Source organism: Nematostella vectensis, chromosome 11 (assembly GCF_932526225.1).
Source record: "Nematostella vectensis chromosome 11, jaNemVect1.1, whole genome shotgun sequence".
Lineage (NCBI taxonomy): Eukaryota > Metazoa > Cnidaria > Anthozoa > Actiniaria > Edwardsiidae > Nematostella > Nematostella vectensis.
Window position 1 is genome coordinate 15,277,930 of NC_064044.1, and position 22,796 is coordinate 15,300,725.

General features: G+C 42.0%; 1 protein-coding gene and 2 long non-coding RNA genes across 3 annotated transcripts; 2 read left to right on the forward strand and 1 right to left on the reverse strand.

Annotated features, from left to right (window-relative positions):
- The first annotated feature begins 2,135 nt into the window (after positions 1 to 2,135).
- Positions 2,136 to 20,831, forward strand: LOC5505814 (sodium-dependent phosphate transporter 1). Its single transcript, XM_032374142.2, has 9 exons — positions 2,136 to 2,515; positions 9,960 to 10,187; positions 10,354 to 10,439; positions 13,382 to 13,478; positions 14,082 to 14,306; positions 17,478 to 17,712; positions 18,321 to 18,506; positions 19,412 to 19,602; positions 19,734 to 20,831. Exons 1-9 carry the CDS (start codon positions 2,305 to 2,307, stop codon positions 19,778 to 19,780), a joined length of 1,506 nt encoding a protein of 501 aa, XP_032230033.2. The 5' UTR covers positions 2,136 to 2,304; the 3' UTR covers positions 19,781 to 20,831.
- Positions 9,393 to 10,432, reverse strand: LOC125573848. Its single transcript, XR_007314227.1, has 2 exons — positions 10,331 to 10,432; positions 9,393 to 10,150 (listed from the first exon to the last, which is right to left on the reverse strand). It is a non-coding gene; the product is annotated as an uncharacterized LOC125573848 (long non-coding RNA).
- Positions 14,646 to 15,974, forward strand: LOC125573849. Its single transcript, XR_007314228.1, has 2 exons — positions 14,646 to 15,259; positions 15,413 to 15,974. It is a non-coding gene; the product is annotated as an uncharacterized LOC125573849 (long non-coding RNA).
- Positions 20,832 to 22,796: the final 1,965 nt, after the last annotated feature.

Sequence of the window (22,796 nt, forward strand, 5' to 3'; positions counted from 1 at the left end):
CCATGTAGGGCATAGTCATGAACAATTGGTTTGCGTTTTCTAGTAACCCGTGAGACATTACACTTACTGGCGTTGAAATCCATTTGCCAAGTCTTTCTCCAGGCTTCAAGCTTTTGCAGATCGTTCTGAAGGAATGCTGTGTCTTGGTGTGACTGGACACCCAGATACTGAACGGTGTCATCTGCGAACAATCTTACGGTTGAATCTAGCTGGTTTGGTAGGTCATTGATAAAGAGTCAAAATAAGCAAGGTGCCAAGACCGAGCCCTGTGGGTCACCTGACTGCACGCTGGCATCATTGGAGTAGTCGCGCCACCAAGAACAACCTTTTACCTTTTGAGATCGCCTGGCGAGGAAAGACCTAATTCAGCCAAGGGTTTTATTTCCTACACCATGATGGTCCAGCTTCAGGAGGAGTTGCTCATGGCCAACTCGATCGAAAGCCTTGGAGAAATCCATAATGAGTAAATCAGTTTGGCCCTCCCCCTGCATATGAAAAGCCAGATCATTAATCACTTCAATGAGTGTTGTGTTGTACACGACCAACCATCTCTGAATCCATGCTAGAAGCGTTAAATATATTGTGCTTTTTCGTGTGTCTCATGATGATGCTTGTTTTTAATGTGTTCCATAAGTTTGCAAGAAATGCATGTGAGAGAAATTGGACGGTTAGTTTTTAGGTGTTACATATATGCTGTCTTCCAGTCTCCCGGAACTTCACCGCACTCATAACACTTCCTTAAATATAAGTGTTAGCATAGTAGCCATAGTTCTGGACATTTCTTTGAGCACTTTATTTTGATGTTTACAGGGCCTTTGTAGTCTTTCAAGTTTTGGAGAAGTTTCCTGCTTCAGTCATTTTAATATCATCCATGCCTTGATAGGGGGTTTAGACAGTAGATTGTAGATAATCAAGGTTTCTGTGGTAAAAACCTACTTGATGTCCAAAACGTTTTACTGCAGGACTGGTGCTCGGCTTCTTTGTCTGGTGTTATAAACGTTTCAACATACCTCCAGTATTCATCATTTGTTTTTGGATCATTTTCTTCAGGATGATTTAGTTTCCAGACAACCTCGTACGCGACAGTCTCAAAAGACAGCTAGGGTTACTTTATCGGGCTCCTTGGCTTTTGTGATGTCATCATGATGTCATCTTTTACTGCAAGAGGGGACTAGTGGTTGTGCTGTGACCTGTATGCGCTAAAAGTGTCCTTTTAAATGCTGTCAGGATGGAAACAAAGTCTCTCATTTGACCAAGCACCAGGCCCTCGTTTGACAGGAAAAGTAGAAAAGAGATATGACGTAGGTCGTCCTTATCGTCGACCTGCTTGGGGATAGGGCTTATACGAGCCACTTCCCACGCGGACGGAGAAACCTTTTGCGAGATACAAGTATTTAAAATGGGTCGATGTTGAAGTTTGTCAGCGGCGCATTTAATGGAATTTCACGGGGAACCATTCGTACGCTACCCACCGTACCACATGAGCAGCCTGTTTCTTGAATGTCATTAGAACTTGAGGGCAGGAGACAGGTTTCTAGGTGAGGCCACAAACAAGGTCATCCTCGGAAACCCAGGGCGTCAAGAAGGAGGCGGAACAAGGTCAAGGTCCTCCGGTAGAGATTGGATTAGATCCAAGATGTCATTAGCAAGGGTGGGGGTAGCGCCGCTTAGTGGCGGAAGTGAGTTTCCATCAGGGTCAAACCTGAAGCCAAACAGAGTTGGCAAAGCCAAACAGATCCGAGTTGATGACATAAGCGTTGATGACAGTCGATGAGAACTTTAGAGCTCTCACCGGTTGCGATCAAACGGCCTAGTTGAGAGTTGTCGAGAGCGGTCACGTTCATCCAAGAATCAGTGAAGTCAAATCTATCCAAATTTACTTTTTGTGAAAACTACTGAAAGTCGAATCTGAAAATGTTCAAAGTGAATGAGGGTCGATGAGAGTGCACGGTCACAAGGTCAAGGTGACGATGGCCCTTTACCAATCCTAGCATTGAGCTCATCATGTTTTTCCCGTTCCAAATTTAATAAATACCGTCTTTGCGTACGTGAGTGTCATGTTACAACAACACTGCTAGCAGGGGCGTCGAGGACCGTTTTAAACGCCATGGGGTATGGTATAGCTCAGATAAGGTCACGCGACGACCGGGTTATGTTATCAAACACGGAGGGCGCGTCGCAAACAAGGAACAATTCTGCCAAATTAGACTAGAGAAATTCGTGAGTAATGAATTTAGCCTAACAAACTGCACCTACTTCCCTTGCCCAGAGCGACCATTTTGACTCCCTCTCAAATTAAGAGCAATGTTGGAACCGCAAGATTCCGAATATCTATGGATTGTGATTGTAGGGTTTATCCTAGCCTTTGTGCTAGCATTTGGTATTGGGGCTAACGATGTAGCGAACTCTTTTGGGACTTCGGTTGGTTCAAAAGTACTAACGCTGAAGCAAGCATGTTTTATCGCAAGCATATTCGAAGTCGCCGGCGCTGTTCTCATCGGGGCGCGCGTTTCTGGTAAGTTTACGTGTACGTATACCTATGTCATAAATTTTACTACTTTTTATCATGAACGCACTCCATAAAAGGGATGTGCCTCAGTAAGCCGTCGTTCCTGCGAGACCTCGTCAAGCGCAGAGCCCCGTTTTAAAACGCCTAAAAAGATTCAGTTTTCGTTATTCTCACGCAAGAATAGCGTCATCGAGCACCCGTTGTTTTTGAATTTTATTTTCAATCGCATTTTCTTTTCGCCGTTATAGCAATCGAATTTCAAGCAGCTTCCTGTTATCGCCTTGTTGATATCGAGCGCTTTGCACTTGACTGAGTCTTATGGAAATGCTCGCTCCCATGTCGCTATGTCGTTATGTAACTAGTGTGCACCAGGCGTTATAGCGCGCGTTTGCACCGGCTATTTCGACATTCACCGGTTTAAATAAATTTTGGACTGGAATTACTATCATTACAATTTAATTTGTATTTGAATGGGGGAGGGGCAAACTTTTTTTTTTATTTTGGCCGCGTCCGTCAAAAGAACTGAGTAGACCTAACCGACCAAAAGATGGCTTATAACATGCTAAGTTTTTCACTCTTAGATTGCTAGTAGAATATTTGATTTCCAGATTATTACTTAGTGGTCCATTGGATTTCTGCGACTTGATGCATCCATCTAAAAACAATATAACACGAAGGATATAACACTTGGATAAATAGATGGCTAAATTGTTATCAACCATCAATGTCGCGTCAACCGATAAAAACGGCAGGGAATCTACTTAGCGTGAACAAAAAATTCGTTTCAAAGCATAGCGCGAGCCGGAAATTATTTAGTATAATAGCGTCCGCTAACTCAGTCTCTTGCCAAAGATTTTTTCGTAACTCGAGTCTATGAAAGCGATCATAAAAGCAATCGAAATATAAACAAGCAAATATGTTCAAATATGTAACGCCCGATTGCGAGTGCAACATAAAGTCGGGAACGATTTGCTTTCATACCTTTTCAATAAATCTCTATCGCAGTGTATAAAATACGCAAATAACTGTAAAGGCATCTAAATATTTCCCTTATACAAATAGGCTTGGAAGTGAGCCAACGGGTCGCACATTCTTAGCAACAGAACATTTGACGGAGGTCCGTGTGGAGATCGATGCTTTTAACTCGTGAATGCTTGCAATGCATTTACGAGTTATTGAAGGGACTTCTGTGTCACTCGATCGTCGGATGGTCGGATTGATCTTCCGTAAATTTTTTTGGTGGTCTTTCTGCAGTCTCACCCAGCGGCTTACGTACCTTCAGTTTGTACTAGTATCCACCAAATAGGATATAATAGCACAGTAAAAAACTTTTTTTCCTCGAATCTCCAGCTCACCTCTCCCCCGTTCTTGTGGAAAAAACCCATATAATACCTAATAGATTTAGGTGCTTTCGGACTCCCGCCATTTTTAATTATTATCCGAAACTGGGTCTCTGAAAAAATATGGACCGGACCTACGTGGACCGGACCTCGGCGGACCGGGTTTTTGAAAATATTTTCTTAATACACACAGGAATACAAAGCTATCAAAATAAATAAAAATTTATCGAAAAGAAAAAAAGGCTTAAATCATGCTTATATTTTGCGTGTTCTCTGAACATATTTTGGGTACCTATTTTAACTCAACTTCCCGTTTGGTAGACTCGACTTCTTTATTGCGCACCTCTGCTTTACTTTTACTAGTTTATGTGTGTGCCGATGTAGTGTTTGTGTTTGTGGGGGGGGGGGGGGGGAGGGTATGCGACAAAGTTTTCTTTTTCATTACGGACTTTGCGCAAAAGTACAGGCTTGCTAACAGGCTAAAACATCCCTCGCATTAAAACAATGTCAATTAGCATTATATCTTTCGTTTAGCGAAAGTATTATTTTACCACTCAAACACGGGGAGTAGATCGTCGTCTGTATCGGAATCATAGACATGTTCATTCAATCTGACGCAAGCTCTAACTGATTTTGTTGGCATTGAACAGTTGTTGGTCTTGTTATATCAAGCAAAGTCTCCAATAAAAAGTTACTGTTCTCACGGCAATCTAATTGTGTTTGTGCAGGACTCCTACGCAAAATGTAAGCAAGCTTTTTTTCTTTGACGACATTTTTTTTATTTTATGTATATGTTTGTGTATTAAAAAATAAATAAATAAATACACCCGGTCCGCCGAGGTCCGGTCCGCGTAGGTCCGGTCTTCACTTTACAGAGACCCCGATTAAGCATGTGCTTAAAGATGTGTGTAATTTGGCAACGGCGGACCTCGTGTCGAACATTTGGTTACGGTAGATGCATCAATAATTGAAGAACAGAACCTTCTCCATATAGATAAATCCTACAAAATTGTAAGCACCGCCATGCAACCTAGCCTTGGTTGTAACTATACCTCTAGTTTGTTTAGGAGCTCAGATTCCTTATCTGTGAGCTGCGCTAACACCCTCTTCCGGCGAGGTCATAAACGGGTTAATCCGGCTAATGTTTTTTACAATATTGAAGAGTGCTCGCTTGTGTTTAAGGGGCGGACCATTTGACTTTGAGGGGGGGGGGGGGGGGGTGATTTTGAAAAAAAATATCCTGCAAGCAACATTTCAAAGAAAAATATTGCATGCAAAGCAAATGAGCGGAAAAAAATTTCATGCACAAGTTTAAGAAAAAAATGTTGCAAAACCATAGTATGAAAAGATGAACTCTATAAAATAAAATTCTGTGATAACTTTGATGTTTTTTACTCTATAAAACGTTTTCCTCTGTATTTTTGAAATGTATACTTTGTATTTCTTCTCAAAATATTCTTGAAAGTTTCTATTGGTTGAGACTCGCCTTTTCCACCTATCACACCCTAGTTGAAACTTATAAGTTGTCTGGTCTCCTCCTATCAGATGGAACTAGTTCCGGGCTAGTTCCAATGGTTTTATTTTAGAAATTTCATTCTGAAATAAAACAAAAGTGCTTATGTCTGAAGAAATTTAAACGATGATTGCTATAATGCCCTTTGCAATCATTTTTAGAAAAAAATACCCAAAAGTTAATTTGTACAACAGAAGTCACAAACTTATAAATACTATATATATATTTATAGGCAGAGATACCAACCGTCGATTATAATTCAGGAGATTGTATCTATATAAATGCTTGCCCCCTAAAATATCCTTGTTTTGTGGAATATTTCAACAGAACCTTAATAGACATTCTAACAAATGTGGGAGATTTCAAAGAAGCTTTTTTGTGCTATTTTATTTGATTCAATATGCAAGGTAAAAGCTTGATAGCGAAGACTCTTTTGGCTATGACACGAAGGTCTTACCATGTATAATCCCTATATCTAGTAAGTTTATTGAATTATAATTTCAATCTATTTTAAGGTCAAAAAGAATGAAACGCAACGTATGGAGTTCTATTTTAGAGACATAGGACGAGAAAAGAAAAAAAAATGCCGATTGGAAAAAAATGCTGCAAAAGGACGTGGAAAAAAATTCTGCATAGCAGTACACGGGAAAAAAAACCTGCACATCCGATGGGCAAAACAAATTCTTAAAGCCCCCCCCCCCCCCCCCCCCCCCCCCCACCCCCCTCAAAAGTCAAATGGTCCGTCACTATTAGTGGCCATCGTCGGTCGAATCGTCACCAGTTTTACCAAATATCAAACCGCAAATCAGTTCTATGACAGCAGTATGACATCACTCCGTAGCGACTACAGAGCCACCAAGGGAGCACGGCAGAATGTGTTTCAATTTAACGCGCGAGTACGATTCTTACGAAAATAAACCACTTTTTTAGGCAACGCGTCATCTGTGTTTGTTTTGTAAGAGGAGTCATCACTTGCGCTGTTGGGGGCGCTTGGCTTGGATGTGGATTGTGTCTGTCAACATGCGTATCCGATATCTTCACCCCAAACAGTGGTGAATCCCCTTACAAAACAAACACAGATGACGCGTTGCTAAAGAAGTGGTTTATTTTCGTAAGAATCGTAGTCGCGCGTTAAATTGAAACACATTCTGCCGTGCTTCTTTGTATGTAGTGATGCTTGTAATACTTTGCTATTCCAAATCTCGTTGCTATGCCAAATTACAACCTGATCCGCTTCTAGGGCTAAGATTCAAATCAGATTTTATTTGATTAACGCACTGCGGTCGATTTTGGACTTAAACGATGGGAACAAAAATCATTTTCGAGCAATGTGGCTATTATCCGCACGAATACCATAGACTCTCGACTATTTAAGGCGTTCTGGAACTTTTGTGAACTTGTATCCATGGGATTATCATCTCTTTATTACGCGCTCTCCCTATTTGAGTGTTCTACCCCACCACCTCCACGCACACGCCCAACATCTCTGCCCCGCTACTTCCATGCACACTACCTACATCCCTGCCCCGCTACCTCCATGCACACGCCCTACATCCCTGCCCCACTACCTCCATGAACACGCCCAGCATCCCTGCCCCGCTACCTCCATGCACACGCCCTACATCCCTGCCCCGCTACCTCCATGCACACGCCCTATATCCCTGCCCCACCACCTCCATGCACACGCCCAACATCCCTGCCCCACTACCTCCATGCACACGCCCAACATCCCTGCCCCGCTACCTCCATGCACACGCCCTACATCCCTGCCCCGCTACCTCCATGCACACGCCCTACATCCCTGCCCCGCTACCTCTATGCACACGCCCAACATCCCTGCCCCGCTACCTCCATGCACACGCCCTACATCCCTGCCCCACCACCTCCATGCACACGCCCAACATCCCTGCCCCACTACCTCCATGCACACGCCCTACATCCCTGCCCCACCACCTCCATGAACACGCCCAACATCCCTGCCCCGCTACCTCCATGCACACGCCCTACATCCCTGACCCACTACCTCCATGCACACGTCCTACATCCCTGCCCCACTACCTCCATGCACACGCCCTACATCCCTGCCCCGCTACCTCCATGCACACGCCCAACATCCCTGCCCCACTACCTCCATGCACACGCCCTACATCCCTGACCCACTACCTACATGTACACGCCCTACATCCCTGCCCCGCTACCTCCATGCACACGCCCTACATCCCTGCCCCACCACCTCCATGCACACGCCCAACATCCCTGCCCCACTACCTCCATGCACACGCCCTACATCCCTGCCCCACCACCTCCATGAACACGCCCAACATCCCTGCCCCGCTACCTCCATGCACACGCCCTACATCCCTGACCCACTACCTCCATGCACACGTCCTACATCCCTGCCCCACTACCTCCATGCACACGCCCTACATCCCTGCCCCGCTACCTCCATGCACACGCCCAACATCCCTGCCCCACTACCTCCATGCACACGCCCTACATCCCTGACCCACTACCTACATGTACACGCCCTACATCCCTGCCCCGCTACCTCCATGCACACGCCCTACATCCCTGCCCCGCTACCTCCATGCACACGCCCTACATCCCTGCCCCGCTACCTCATGCACACGCCCTAAATCCCTGCCCCACCACCTCGATGCTCACGCCCTACATCCCTGCCCCACCACCTCCATGCACACGCCCTATATCCCTGCCCCGCTACCTCCATGCACACGCCCTACATCTTTGCCCCGCTACCTCCATCCACACGCCCTACATCCCTGCTCCACTACCTCCATGCACACGGCCTACATTCCTGCCCCACCACCTCCATGCACACGCCCTACATCCCTGCCCCACCACCTCCATGCACACGCCCTACATCCCTGCCCCACCACCTCCGTGCACACGCCCAACATCCCTGCCCCGCTACCTCCATGCACACGCCCAACATCCCTGACCCACCACCTCCATGCACACGCCCTACATCCCTGCCCCGCTACCTCATGCACACGCCCTACATCCCTGCCCCACCACCTCAATGCACACGCCCAACATCCCTGCCCCACCACCTCCATGCACACGCCCTACATCCCTGCCCCGCTACCTCAATGCACACGCCCTACATCCCTGCTCCACTACCTCCATGCACACGGCCTACATTCCTGCCCCACCACCTCCATGCACACGCCCTACATCCCTGCCCCACCACCTCCATGCACACGCCCTACATCCCTGCCCCACCACCTCCGTGCACACGCCCAACATCCCTGCCCCGCTACCTCCATGCACACGCCCTACATCCTTGCCCCGCTACCTTCATGCACACGCCCTACATCCCTGCCCCACCACCTCCGTGCACACGCCCAACATCCCTGACCCACCACCTCCATGCACACGCCCTACATCTTTGCCCCGCTACCTTCATGCACACGCCCTACATCGTTCCACCCTCCCACCGTTTGCCCTTGCGCCTCGGTACGAATACCATTCTCGCCATAAGCCAGGGTATATTTTCCTAAAAAAGGTTATAAATTTCCTGCAGCTCTGTCCGAGGGTTCCGACTTTATCAATTCGATTTAAGTAGCATAGCAAATGACAGTTCTGCGTCTACTGTGTTGGTAACACCGCCACACAAACCACCTAAACAAAAGCTTGAAATAAAATACGGGTTGTGTGTATCTAATAATAACCGATGATCACAAGGGAATGGACACCGTAGAAAGCATTTTAATTTTATACGGAACTATTTTTTGTACACACCATCCCCGATTGCGACGCTCTGTTTCTCACTGCTTCGCTTGATCTACTTTTCTAAAGGCCTCCAAAAAGCATACAGATTTACTTATAAATTCAACAACGCTAATTAAATATTCTAGGCATATAGTATTACGTCTTTTACGATTTTTTATCTTGGCTTACACGGTTTCCAAAGGCCTTTTATACGAAAAATTGTTTTCCTAGCGTTCATAAGCTTTTTTAAACCAGTTACCTCTGAGCCTTCTTATTCGTCGTATTTATTTTTTTAAAGTCAGACGAAAAGTAGACGAGGGTGATCGTCCTATCTTTTAGAGAATAAAACTTCGACCAACTGCTTTTCCCTGGCGGAAGTTGAAGGATTTTTTCGATTCTGCTATCTCTTAGGGTATAAAATAAGACCAAATTTCCCTAGGAGGAGCTTTTAAACACCGTTAAAACTTGCTCTTAGGGTTAAACATTCCTTCGACCACAGTTTGCTATCTCTTAGGGTATAAGGGTAAGAATTTCTGTTGACCACACCCAAAGTGCTATCATTTAAGGTTAAAATTGATTTTTCCTACGATCACCCCCATTTGTCCCCGTATAAATAATAAAAGACGCGCGGTTGCGCAAATTAGTAACATCTGTAATATCGAGGTATTCTCGTCAACACTCGGAAAAAAAGGCCGTTGCATGGAAGGCCTCGAATATATTATATAATTATAATAATTAATATAATGAATGACATCCCTAGGCTTTTAACAAACAGAAGCTCAATTATGTGACATACATGATAAAAGCTTTAACTATTTTCCTAAGCTTTTGTTGTAATAACATTAATATTTTTAATCATTTTTAGACACTGTGCGCAAAGGTATCATTGACATCAACTCTTTTAATGGTACTGAGGAGTATGCCATGGTTGGCTCCCTCTCAGCGCTTACTGGCACTAGCGTCTGGTTACTGGTCGCCACATTCTTTAACCTACCGGTGTCTGGCACCCATAGTGTTGTTGGGGCTACAATGGGCTTTGCTCTGGTAGCTCAGGGCCTACATGGAGTGCAGTGGAAGACATTTGGGAAGATCGGTAAGTTGCTGTTTTATCAAATTGCCCAACAAAGAATAACATTTTTCAGGCAGTGTCAGGATTACATATGCATAGAATCTCTCAGAGCATTGTGTGTGTATGTATCAACTAGATAGAGACCTCAAAGCCATTCTTTTTATTACTTTTGTGCCATTTGTATTTTCAGCTGGTTCATGGGTCGTGTCGCCTCTCCTATCAGGTCTCATCAGCTCCCTCCTCTTCATGCTTGTCAGGCGTATCATTCTTAGAAAGGTAAGTGGATAATTTATGCTTTGTCGGTCAAATCATTTTAAATACATGAGCAGATAAGTTTTACTTGTCAGATGTATCATTCTAAGGAAGATATAGTATAGGTTAGACTTGTCCAAGTCGCCTCTTTAATTTTCAATCGCGCGATCTAATGGGCATTTTCCTCAGTAAACAAAGTAATCAAAAATGGGCGCGTGGAGAGGACGACTTGCTTCGCGAATTCAATTTTGATTTGCATTTTTTTTTCCACGAATTTAATAGCTTGTTGAATGGAAATCATTTTGAAATAGGTACTAAAAAATGTCCGAAAAAAAAGCAACCATGACATTAAAATGCGACGTAAGTCACATTTTCTCGCGCTCCGATTGGATGTTAACACCTATTTTCGAATGTATGCGGAATCCCGGTTTTCCGATTCTGTCATTCGACATAATCATTCGAGAAGAGTATTACTTTGTGGATGATCTAACCATTCTAGAATTTGAGACGATCTCTCAATCGATATCTTGACATCACCCTACATAAGGTATATTGCTAAGCTCTTCTCTCGACACAATCCAGTCGCTCAAAACACGAAAGAGTTTAGCGAAGATATGCACTGGAGAGTAAATTTCTATCAAATATTTACAAGACTCATCTGTTGGAGACACTTGCAGGACACTTTTTTTTTGTTTACTATTGCCAGCAAACGCTGATAACTGTATTTTAAAATCTATGTTAGAAACCAAACCAGAGTTATATCGAACATAAAATAAAATAAAATAAAATAAAATAAAACGATGAGTACGCTTTTATGGTTTACACAGTCGACCACCAAAGACAATTTTCCCCATGTGTGGCTTGCAAATCTCCCGGATTCTTACATCATGCTAGTAACGGCCCTTAAAGCAAGCTCAGAAGGCAAAGATGGAGATAGTCACGCAGCACTTGTTAGATGAAAAAAGGAAGCTAAAAGAGAAATCTAGCAGAGAGGCGACACTGGGGTCATGGCTGGTGAGCATCGTCGAAAAAACAAAGGTCCAATGTGTGAGACGGTTTCAAGGCAGCAGACGGTCTGCGGAACAACTTGGCTTAGTCTACAGTATTATTTCTGGAAAAATGAGCACATAGTCCCTGAGCCGTGGAGAATATTTTCTCACTCTTACCGATAACAATTCTCACTACGCGTGGGTATATAACCTGAAGGGCAAGGACGGGGTCTTCCATAAAATCCTGGGATGGAAAGCAGTGGAGAAAGTCTAATGTAAAAAGGTAGAACATCCTGCGCATGGATAATAAAGAAGAATATACCTCAGCAAAGTTTGAAAGCTACTTTAAGTCTGAGAGTGTATGACGTCAATTAACTATCGCGAAAATACCAGAACAGAACATAGTAGTAGAGAGAATGAACAGAATTCTGGTGGAAACCATGAAGTTGATGTTAGGAGATGCGGGGCTGCCTTTTTGTGGGCGGGGGGGGGGGGGGGGGGGGGGGGGGGGAAGAAGCGTTATCCAGAGCGGTATACCAGAAGACCAACCGAAGCACTTAGGACATGACTCAGTATAAAAGTTTATACCCAACGATATGCTTTAAAAAATTTATGTAACAAAGTATAACCATACTAACCCCTCTTATCTATGCATCAGAGTTGACGTCGCTGTTTTTACAGATTAAAGGTCCTCAAGTACATTAAACTATCATTAAAATCCACATAACATATCATACTAATGCTTTATATTACTAACAGCGCCTTTACTGCCCCCAAATAATCATTTAAATTACATTTACATCAACTATGCTTGCAACCTAGCTGCCACTAACCTTATAATCTTATTTTTAATATCCATACCATTGGCTACTACCCCACAATACAGGAGCAAAAAATGGCAAAGTTCAAATTGTAAGGTCGTGTTAACTTATATTTGCTTGATAGTAGGTTTAGTATTTTTGGGTAGATAATCCGTTCTAGAGATATTGCAAATTGTAAGACTCTTGATTTGTCTGAAATTGCTCAATTTGGGCTACTTTTTTATGATTTATGGCAACTTTGCCGATCATATCTTAAGAATGGGTAATCTACCAAAAAATACTAAAGCTTATTTTGCTTTATATAATGCAAGGAACCTCTTGGCAAAATATCAACCAAAAATAAGCTAACACAACCTTACAATTTTAATTTTGCCATTTTTTGCTCCTGTCGGTGTGGAGGGGAACCCAATTAAGTTGGGATACCTATATCAACAACAAAATCTACTGAGAGATGGTTATACCACAACACAAAGGAACCACTGTAGGACATGACTCAATATTAAGCATGTACAGGCAAAAAACCTAATATGGATGTACGGTATACGCACACCACGTGCCGAAAGATGAATGAAAAAAAGCTGGACTTCAAAGCTAAAACGTTCATCCTACTTGGATACGGGGAAGAAACCAAAAGATACAGACTTTATGCTCCTAAGAAGCGACGCGTGTTTTACAGCCGTAATGTCGTCTACAATGAACATAAGGAAGATAAAATAAAAAGCCGAAGGTAGAAGTCAAGGAGAGGAACGCCTTGTAGACTTTGACTGTCACTCAGGAGTCTGGAACCTCGGATGAAAAAGGCGTACAGCCTCAATATTTTATGCATTCCTAATATACCAATTTGTACTTTACAACATCGCTCGTAAATCGCGAGCATTAATTGGTCGAGGTTCCATGTGTTATTAGCGGATACACGCACGCTTGGCGTCAGCATGCGCGCGCTCCCCATAACTAGATTTTAACGTTGTTTAAAACAAATAGATCATATTTTTTGTGCAGCTGTTCTCTAATCTTTGATCAGCAGCGGTGCTTTATTACAATGAATAGTTGAACTGGTAGATCTAAGGGTGTAGGATTTGATAATTATCTTTCTAACATATATTTTTTTCGCACCTGTATGTGCCTCAAGTTCTAATTCCTCTACACTTTTCCCCAGCCTGAGCCCTTCGAAGCAGGACTGAAGTTCCTCCCCTTGTTTTATGCGTTCACCATCACAGTTAATTTCTTCTCTGTGTTCTACAAGGGATCTCACAGTGAGTATCAGTAATAATTTTCATCACTTTGCTTATTAATTAAAGTTCTTAGCCTTCCGTCTAAGAACGAAAGCTCGGCGATGGATTGTAACATTTATTCATTTTCTATTGTTTAATCTCGGTTTTCTATTGGTTTTGAGCTTGAATTTCTATTGAGAAGCAATGAAATTCGTTTTTCAGTGAATCGCTTTTTAAGATTGATTTTATCACCCCCAAAATAATCAAGTCTAGAGTAAAATAGTTTTCTTGAAGACTCTTTTGTTCTCTCTCACCAATAATGGCTTATAAAAATAAATGTTATGATGAATTCTTGTAAAAGATGTAAAAAAATTTGCTTTCAGCTATCTTTTTTTCCTGCTACATTTGATTGCAAGCATTTCACTCGTATTGCCAATATATGGATAATACTCAGGCCCGTTTGTACTTTATTATTATTGCTGCACTTTAACAAGATCCCGCTGTACGGTGTGTGTGCCTTTATATGGACAATACTCAGGCCCGTTTGTACTTTATTATTAGTGCTGCACTTTAACAAGATCCCGCTGTACGGTGTGTGTGCCTTTATATGGACAATACTCAGGCCCGTTTGTACTTTATTATTAGTGCTGCACTTTAACAAGATCCCGCTGTACGGTGTTCTCATCCTGACCTTCGGCAGCGGTATAGTCACAGCCCTATTTGTGCGGTTCTACCTGGTGGGGTTCATGCGCCGCAGAATAATACGTGAGGTGGACCAGCTGGGTATCGATGTGAAAGCCATGTACACTCCTGATGTGGACCCAGCCGAGCTCCTTCAAAGGGTCGAAGTGGTCATTGAAGAAAAGGAAGGTCTGAGTTGGGATGCTTTGGGCATGTTTTTAGAAAGTTGATCAATCTGGTACTTTTTGATTGACAAGATTTGTATTAAGCCCGTCAGATGGTGACACAAACGCTTCATTGTACTTCAGAAAAGTACACTAGAGAGCTGTGATGTCACCATGATTTATATTTTACGGTTCTTCTGATGCTAATAATAATAATAACACTGAAAATCAGTTGCATACAGTACAGTGGTGGAAATCTTCTGGCCATTGTGTAATACCAGAACATATCCATACACCTCAACCCCATGAAGGAGACTGGGTAGGGGGGTCAAACGACCAGGAATTTCCAGGGGGTGGGGGGAGGGGGGGGTAATCGTCCGGTAAGGAAAAATTGAAAGGGTCATCAGGTTAGTGAGAAACGCGAGTATTCAGAACCAAATACACAAGGTCCCCTCATCTGTGCATAATAAAGGGTGATTTATCCTTAATTAGTTAGTTAGTCAGTCAGTCTCAGACGTTTCCTTATTTTCTTTGAGATGTTTTCAACATGTGAATGTCAAAACAGAGTGCTGTCAAGTTGCAGACCAAGAAAATTGGCTGATGGTACTGTCTCCAGACTGTTGTTGCCCATGGGGACATTTAGTGTTCAACTGATGATGCTATCTTGCGTAGCTTGGGGTCACTACAAACAATCATTAACTAGGTCTTCTCAGCCATTCTATTTTCTATAGGCCAGGTATTTATAGAGGACAACTCAGCACACAGAGAGGCTGCTACTTCGTCTATCTGCTTACCGGATGCTAGTTGTGCGGAGTCGTCAGCATACATTTTGGTGATGGTACTCGAGTTGGGAAGGGGTAGATCATGAATATAATAAATAGTTATGGACCCAGGATGGAGCTCTCAGGTGCACCTGATGCACCACATGAAGAGCATTAGAGAGTTGTCTACTGATACTTTCTGTTTACGGTCCATTTGGTAGGAGTTAAACCATGTTATTGTTGACTCAGAGAGGTTGAGAGAGAAATGGCAAGTTTCTTTAACAGAATCTTGTGGTCCACAAGATCGAATGCCTTTCGGTAGTCAATCAGTGTAATCCCGTTGATCACCCCGTTGTCCACGATCCATTAGGTAGGAGTTAAACCATGTTATTGTTGACTCAGAGAGGTTGAGAGAGAAATGGCAAGTTTCTTTAACAGAATCTTGTGGTCCACAAGATCGAATGCCTTTCGGTAGTCAATCAGTGTAATCCCGTTGATCACCCCGTTGTCCATGTTTGTCAGAAGAACGCGTCCACTAAGTCAATCATAGCCGTCTCACAGGAGTGTTGAGGTTTGAATCCAGACTGGTAAGGGCTTAGTAGAGAGTAAGGACGCAGCTGCTTTGTCTCCTATTATCTTTGTTTTACAAAGGAGTTCTTTTGTCTCTTTTCTTCTCGTTCTGTGTCGAGGTGCGGATATTGTTCATTTGCCCAACCAAATTGCAGCTTGTAAGAGCTGCGTACCGACCCTTAGTAGATGATGGTCATTCAGGAAGTTGTATAACGTCAGGTGGATATGTCTCTTGAGGACTTTGGAGACAATGGGCAGGATGCTACTTGGTATCTTTAGTTATCATTTTCAGTACAAGGAAATATAGTAATAATGTATATTTACGCTATGTATATATACAATAAAATCTGCAAACGGTTTGATATTCGACGCCTTCTCGGATAAGGACGTTAAACCGTAGGTCCCGTCTCCAATACTACACTACACTAATCTGAACCAAAAGAACGTAAAAGAACCGCTGAGGACCCTGGCAGTGACCACCCTCAGTAACAGTACTTACATGACACTCTTTTTTTAACTTTTTTAGAAAAGCGTCCAGCATGAGATTTCACCATTTTTTAAAAACATGCTAAGAACATGCCGAGAATTCGTTTGAATCCGTATAATTTTTGATACGTTTAGGCCTTCCGTCCACACTAACACGCGCGCTGGATCGAGCGAATCCGGATACTTTTGAAAACGCCGTCGAAAGTGTATTAAAATGAATCCGGATACTTTGGTTCGTAGTGTGGACTGTCGAATCCGTACCAAAATGAAAACGATGGCGTCATATCGCAGGCGCGTCTACTGCTTTGAGCACGCGCATTTAATAAAAATTACGTTTTCCCGTACCTTTCAACATTTTAAACGTTTGAATCGTTGTTAGTGTGGACTGGATCCAGGCAAATACGCTGCGAAAACGATAGTGTGTACGCGAATCAAGATGCGTTTTCGGCGAAACGAATCCGGTTACTTTTGAATCCGTGTTAGTGTGGACGACCTCTCAGATAGCAGAAAAACATTCTATCACACACTTATGATTACAAACTGCCTTGCGCAGGCTGTTATTGAGGTTGAGATATCCTAAAATGTAAAGCGAATATATACAAAAAGCCCTAATAGTCGTGTTCGTGAACCAGAAGCAAAATTGTCGAAAATTTGTCAGAGTCGAATTCCAGTTTTTGGTGTATTCTAGCATGTAAAGCGCTAAGAGCTATACGGATAAGCGCTATACAATGAAGGCACACATTTTTGGTTTTTTGTTGTATATCAAATAAAATCTGATGAAACTATCTTTCGAGGGGCTTTTCACTTAATAAGACGGGTTAATCATTCGTAATGCTTTTCTGATCAAGTCTGTCATGGATTTGCATAACCTTTTTGTTAAATCAAAATTTCCAGAGGGGGTTGGGGGAACCGAGTAATATATCTGGAAAAAAACCGGAGGGGTGTGGAGGGGGGTTAAAATGGGCACACAAAATGGAAATTCCAGGGGGGTGGGGGGTCAAACCTTTGACCCGCTCTATTGGGGGTATGGATATCTCCTGGAACTACACATTACACTGTTTTGCAGATTTCTTTCGAGCCCGAAACAAGAAAAAATTTTTACGGCATTTTGGGTCCTGGGCTACCACAGGTTTTAACAATTAAAATTATACTCTTAACTCTAAACACTAAAGATGGGTTAAGACTAGTTTACACTAAAGCAGCTAGATGGTTAAGTTTTTATAAGATTTCTACCATCAGGCTTCTACATTCAAACAAAGAAATCTATTATTACTTTATTATTATACTATAATTATATATTATTATTATACTATTATTATTTGGAAATACCCCTAAAGTTTATTTTTCACATTTAGCAGTCAACATATTTGAAATTTCAGATGAGATGGATGTAGCAGAAAAGTCACTTGGTCAGGAGACCAACGGCGAGACCAGCAAACTGTGCAATGAACTATCAACGCCCTCATCGGACATTAACCGTTCTATGGGAATGAAAGGCATGACGACAGCAAGGTGCCTGATCACTGATGAACCCAAGACTGGTCGGCTTTTTGCATTCCTGCAGATCTTGACAGCTTCATTCGGGGCGTTTGCACATGGGGGCAACGATGTTAGGTGGGTTAAGCCTCATTAAAAAGACAGAGATAGAGAGTCGATAAGAGCTCTCATGACCATTTGACTGTGCACTTTCATCTTCTGTCATTTACATCAACGTTTGAATTCAAAATAAAGTTTTTTGTATAAATACAAATTATGTGATGAATCCTTAAGTCTAATGATTAACTGTATTGATTCTTGGATAAAAACGTGACCACTGAAAGACATATCACCTCTCAAAGTCTTTAATTGCAACTTTGTGAGAGCTAGGAAGAGTGGGTATTAACTTTCATTAACTTTTCATTCATTCGTTCTTTCATTCATTCATTCTTTCATCCATCCATTCATTCATTTATTCATTCATTCCCTGCTCTTAGGGATTTTTAGGGCTACAAAAATTGGAAATCAAAAATTGGTAAGCATGGGTCTTTACTAATAGAGCTTCAAAACAAAGATATTTCTTTAAAATATTTAACAGCAAATTGTAAAAGTCTCAAAGGTATTACACTCATAAAAAAGTAAAAATGATATTTTATTTTTTTAATATTCTTTATTATCAGAGGTTAAATATTTTTGTAGCAGTTTTTCTGGTTTTCTAACATTGTCCATGAACACACTTTTCCTAGCAATTGCATTGGTCCCCTGATATCCCTGTGGACGATTTACTGGACTGGAGAGATAGCTCAGAAGGTTGCTATCCCGGTCTGGATTCTTCTCTACGGAGGCGTCGGCATCTCCATCGGGCTCTGGGTGTGGGGTAGGCGTGTCATCAAGACTGTGGGAGAGGACCTTACGCCCATCACTCCGTCAAGGTAGAGTGCTCTCAAATATACTGCCTTCATTCCTAGCCTGCTTCATTGTTTCTGAATGGCCTGTGTTCACCCTAGTGTTTAAATAATGTGTTCACCCTAGTGTTTAAATAATGTGTTCACCCTAGTGTTTAAATAATGTGTTCACCCTAGTGTTTAAATAATGTGTTCACCCTAGTGTTTAAATTCACTACAGTAAATGTGTTTTGATAATCGTTTGATAGTTGTGCTATGAAGTCTAGAATGTACATTTTCTGTACGGAATTTCATCTTTCTCTTTATTTTACCCTCAACTGAGTCGTGTTCTGTTGCAGTAGTTTTACTATTGAAATTCGCTCAGAACACACTTTTTCCATACCACATTTGATTACTTTGTTGTATCTTCAACTGAGTTCTGTTCTGTTGTGAGTCGACTGTCTGTCGACTTATTCTGTACCACATGTAATTGCTTTATTGTACCTTCATCTGAGTTCTGTTCTGTTGCAGTGGTTTTACCATTGAGATTTACCAAGAAAATTCTTATTCTGTACCACATTTCTTTATTGTATCCTCAACTGATGTTTGTTCTGTATCAGTGGTTTTGCCATTGAGATTTACCATTCTTATTCTGTACCACATTTCCTTATTGTTACCTCAACTGTTGTATGTGCGGTTGCAGTGGTTTTACCATTGAGATTTACAATTCTTATTCTGTACCACATTTCTTTATTGTACCCTCAACTGATGTTTGTTCTGTTGCAGTGGTTTTACCATTGAGATTTACCATTCTTATTCTGTACCAAATTTCTTTATTGTACCCTCAACTGATGTTTGTTCTGTTTGCAGTGGTTTTACCATTGAGATTTACAATTCTTATTCTGTACCACATTTCTTTATTGTACCCTCAACTGTTGTATGTGCGGTTGCAGTGGTTTTACCATTGAGATTGGCTCAGCGCTCACCGTGCTTTTGGCCTCTAACCTTGGCATCCCCATCAGCACCACCCATTGCAAGGTGGGGTCGGTCGTCATGGTTGGGCGTGCCCGCTCTAGGGAGGTAGTGGACTGGAAGGTCTTCCGCAATGTCGTCCTGGCATGGGTTGTCACCATGCCTGTTGCAGGTATCTGTAACTTTCCTGTCTTTCTGTTTGTCCATCCGTCCGTCTGTCTGTCTGTCTTGGCAGTTTGAACTAAGCCAAAACGTTTATGTTATTTCCTTTTTTTTCTTATATACTTTCTCTCTATTCTCCAGGTGCTATTTCAGGTGCTTCTTATGCAGCACTGCGGGAGATTCTATAGTGGTGCCCCAAGTTTAGTAAGCTAAGCACTGGTTTAGTTTTAGCAGGGCTTTTATAGTGCAAACTTCTTGGCTTGTCTTCAAAGGACTCTTTTTTCGCCCATTTGTTAGCCAATCTTTTGGTTTTCTTCCGCTTTTACGAAATTTCTTTGGCCGAATGACCCAAGCTCCTCAAGATAGCAGCTGCTTAAGCTCTAACACAAGCAACATCAGTCTTCATTTTTGCACAATTTCAGTAAGCGATGCGAAAAAAGTGGCGACAACAATCGTGCAGCAAAAAAAACAAAACATATGTTGGCGGGAAAAATAACGCGCGCGCACGCATTTGGCGGGATCATTGGAAATCACAATCAAATCTTGAAATATCACGGTGAGATTCACAACTCTTAACAAAGTTCTCTCAGGCGAAAAAATGACAGAGAGAAGAGAGACCCCTGCCGGCCGCCGACAAGCTCTCTATCGTACATTGCGCTTGCGTATCATAGAATTGAGTGACATGAAACGTGACCTCGACAACCGCTTTATTTGCAAAAACGACTGCCTTCACCTGGGTGAGGCGCGTTGCTAATATGATGTGTGAAAGGAAAAAGAGAAGAAGAGAAGTTGTCTTTTTACCTAGACGACAGTTCCTTAGCGGCACGAGATATTTTCCGTAACCAACACGCAAATGTATCGTGCTTGGTCAAGAAAGAGTGAATTACTCTTCTCTGTAGTGTCGTTACTTTCTCTATGAAGCTAGAAAAAGAGAAGTGAAAATTTTTAACACAAGACGCCATTTCTATTTATATACCGTGGGCTGAAAAAAATTCCAGCAGTCAATGATTGAGTCATACGCAGTTCGTGCGTTTCCCGGGCAACAAAAACCGGTATTTCAAAACTGTATTGGCCCGCAAATGATCCCGGCCCGCAAATGACCCCCAAAAAGACAACATTGCAGGCCCGTAACAAATGATCCCGTAATAATTTACGGAATGGAACACAATGCTAGATAAAAAAGAACACTTTCTTTCCGTAAAAGAATTTTAAATGTACGGAAAGTATACATTTTTATTTGAAAAATGAAAATACATTTAAAAGATAAAACAATATTTGTAAGCAAGAGATTATGATCATAATACTCTCTTGTTGTAAGCTAATATTGGATTGAATTCCGCATGTATGTTTTTCTAGAATTCCCGTATCCCGGTCCCTAAAAAACACGCCAAATCCCGCATACATTTATCTTAGGTTATTGCGATAGAAGTCTAGTCTTTCCACATAATATAAATACCAGAGAGTTAAGAGAAAATATATTGAAACGCCCGAGAATTCTCGGGCCCGAAAACTTTATTTTGCATTTTTGCCCAAAATTTCGCATGTTTTCCGCTTTCATGTTTAACCCTTTCACTCCTGGGTACTTTTGAGCAACATTGTAAGAAAAACAGACTGAAAACAGAAACCTCCCCCCCCCCCCCCCGTATTTCAAGTCCAACCCCACCAGTTAAGCTAAGCTACCGCTGACCCAAGACGGTATGCCTTGAAGTTTCCAACAATGCACTGCGGTGCCTTTTCTTTCTAGCGACGGCTACAGCCTGTTGCTTACAACAGTTTTGCTTGTAATTTGCTTAAAAATTACAGCTTTTTCACATCTGGAGAGTGCCTTAGGACATCATGAAGTCTTTTTGGGCATAATTAATGCTGTGCTTATGGATGTTTGCACGCTGAGGTTGATTCAATGGGATAATTCCTTGTCTGTGCTTCACCAAGTGAGAAAGGAATTTTCTTGTGAATGGCCTCATACTCTCCGATGTGGGCCATCTTTGCTACCCAACCTTATTCAAAAATTGTTTTCAGGCTTATTCTGGGTTCCTTGGACCTGGAAATGTTTTGATTGGCTTCGGGGCAAAAAAAATGTTATGATTCTGGGGGAGGAGATTGCCCGCCTGTCTGTCAAGGTGTTTCCAAGACTCCCATGATGCAGTGCAGGCATGCAAAATAGGCTAAACATGGTGACTCGCTTCTAATGGAGGTTCTAGCATTGATTATTGTGACTGATTGCTGTAAAATGGGACCTGACGGAGCGCAATAAAGTTATCTATTGGTGACTTGATCTGTGTTTGCTTGTCTCTATTTGTTGGATTTTTTGTGTCTTTTTTGGTAAGAAATGTTTCTAAGTTTAAGCATTTGTTTACGAATTGGTCAGAAATTAAGGTTGATATTTTGACAAAAGAGTCAATTCTATTACATTGCTTGGATGCGCTTTCGAAGGTCGTCCATGCTTTGGATGAATCTATGAGTATCCGGGTCTGGTGATGTTTAGTTTGCATTTTTGACGTTTTGGAGTTGGGCCTATATTTTACAGGCGTCTCAGGGCGTTATGGCAATGAAAGACATAAGAACAGTTTGAACTTCTCTTGGTTCATATTTCAAATGATTACGCTCAATAGGGCTATTTTCGAAGTTTTGCTGAAGCCGCGAAAGTTACCCGAAAAGAACTTTCTTAATATTTAAGCCATGTGAATTTCGGGACCGAGAAGTTCGGGAAAAATCAAAATCTATAAATCTATAAGATAATCATCCTTTACATGAATTTTTGTGGTAAAAAAACGATGTTTGGCGATATTTCAACACATTTAGATACCACAAATTTTATAGAAATTAGCCAGCTTTTCAAATTTAAAGAATAAATCGTTTTCGGGCCCGAGAATTCTCGGGTGTTTTGAGAAACGAGCCCCTGCTGTGTTATTTTTTAGGTTTGCTCTTGGTTTCATGCGGCTGGTGGCTGATCAAAGAACTTGTCGGTGGTGTCTTTTCGCTCTCTCATTTTTTCGTCGAGAGTTCCTGTTAGCAGGGAACACCTAGTTAATTTCAAGAATAAATGCGACATGTATTTTAACTTTAAGGAAATTTTTAAAGACTTATTCATTTAATTTGGCATATTTTTAGATACCTTTTTTCTATACTAGTTAGTATAGTATAGTTAGCAGGTTAAATTTAGGTTTAGCACATATAAGTTTTAGTTAAAAAATAATAGCATTA

Excerpts from the sequence above, each read along its gene's own strand:
- LOC5505814 (XM_032374142.2), top strand. The coding sequence starts at position 2,305 with ATGTTGGAACCGCAAGATTCCGAATATCTATGGATTGTGATTGTAGGG. Across the intron at positions 10,188-10,353 it reads GAAGACATTTGGGAAGATCG|CTGGTTCATGGGTCGTGTCG; the intron begins GTAAGTTGCTGT and ends TTGTATTTTCAG. Across the intron at positions 13,479-14,081 it reads GTTCTACAAGGGATCTCACA|TGCTGCACTTTAACAAGATC; the intron begins GTGAGTATCAGT and ends CTTTATTATTAG.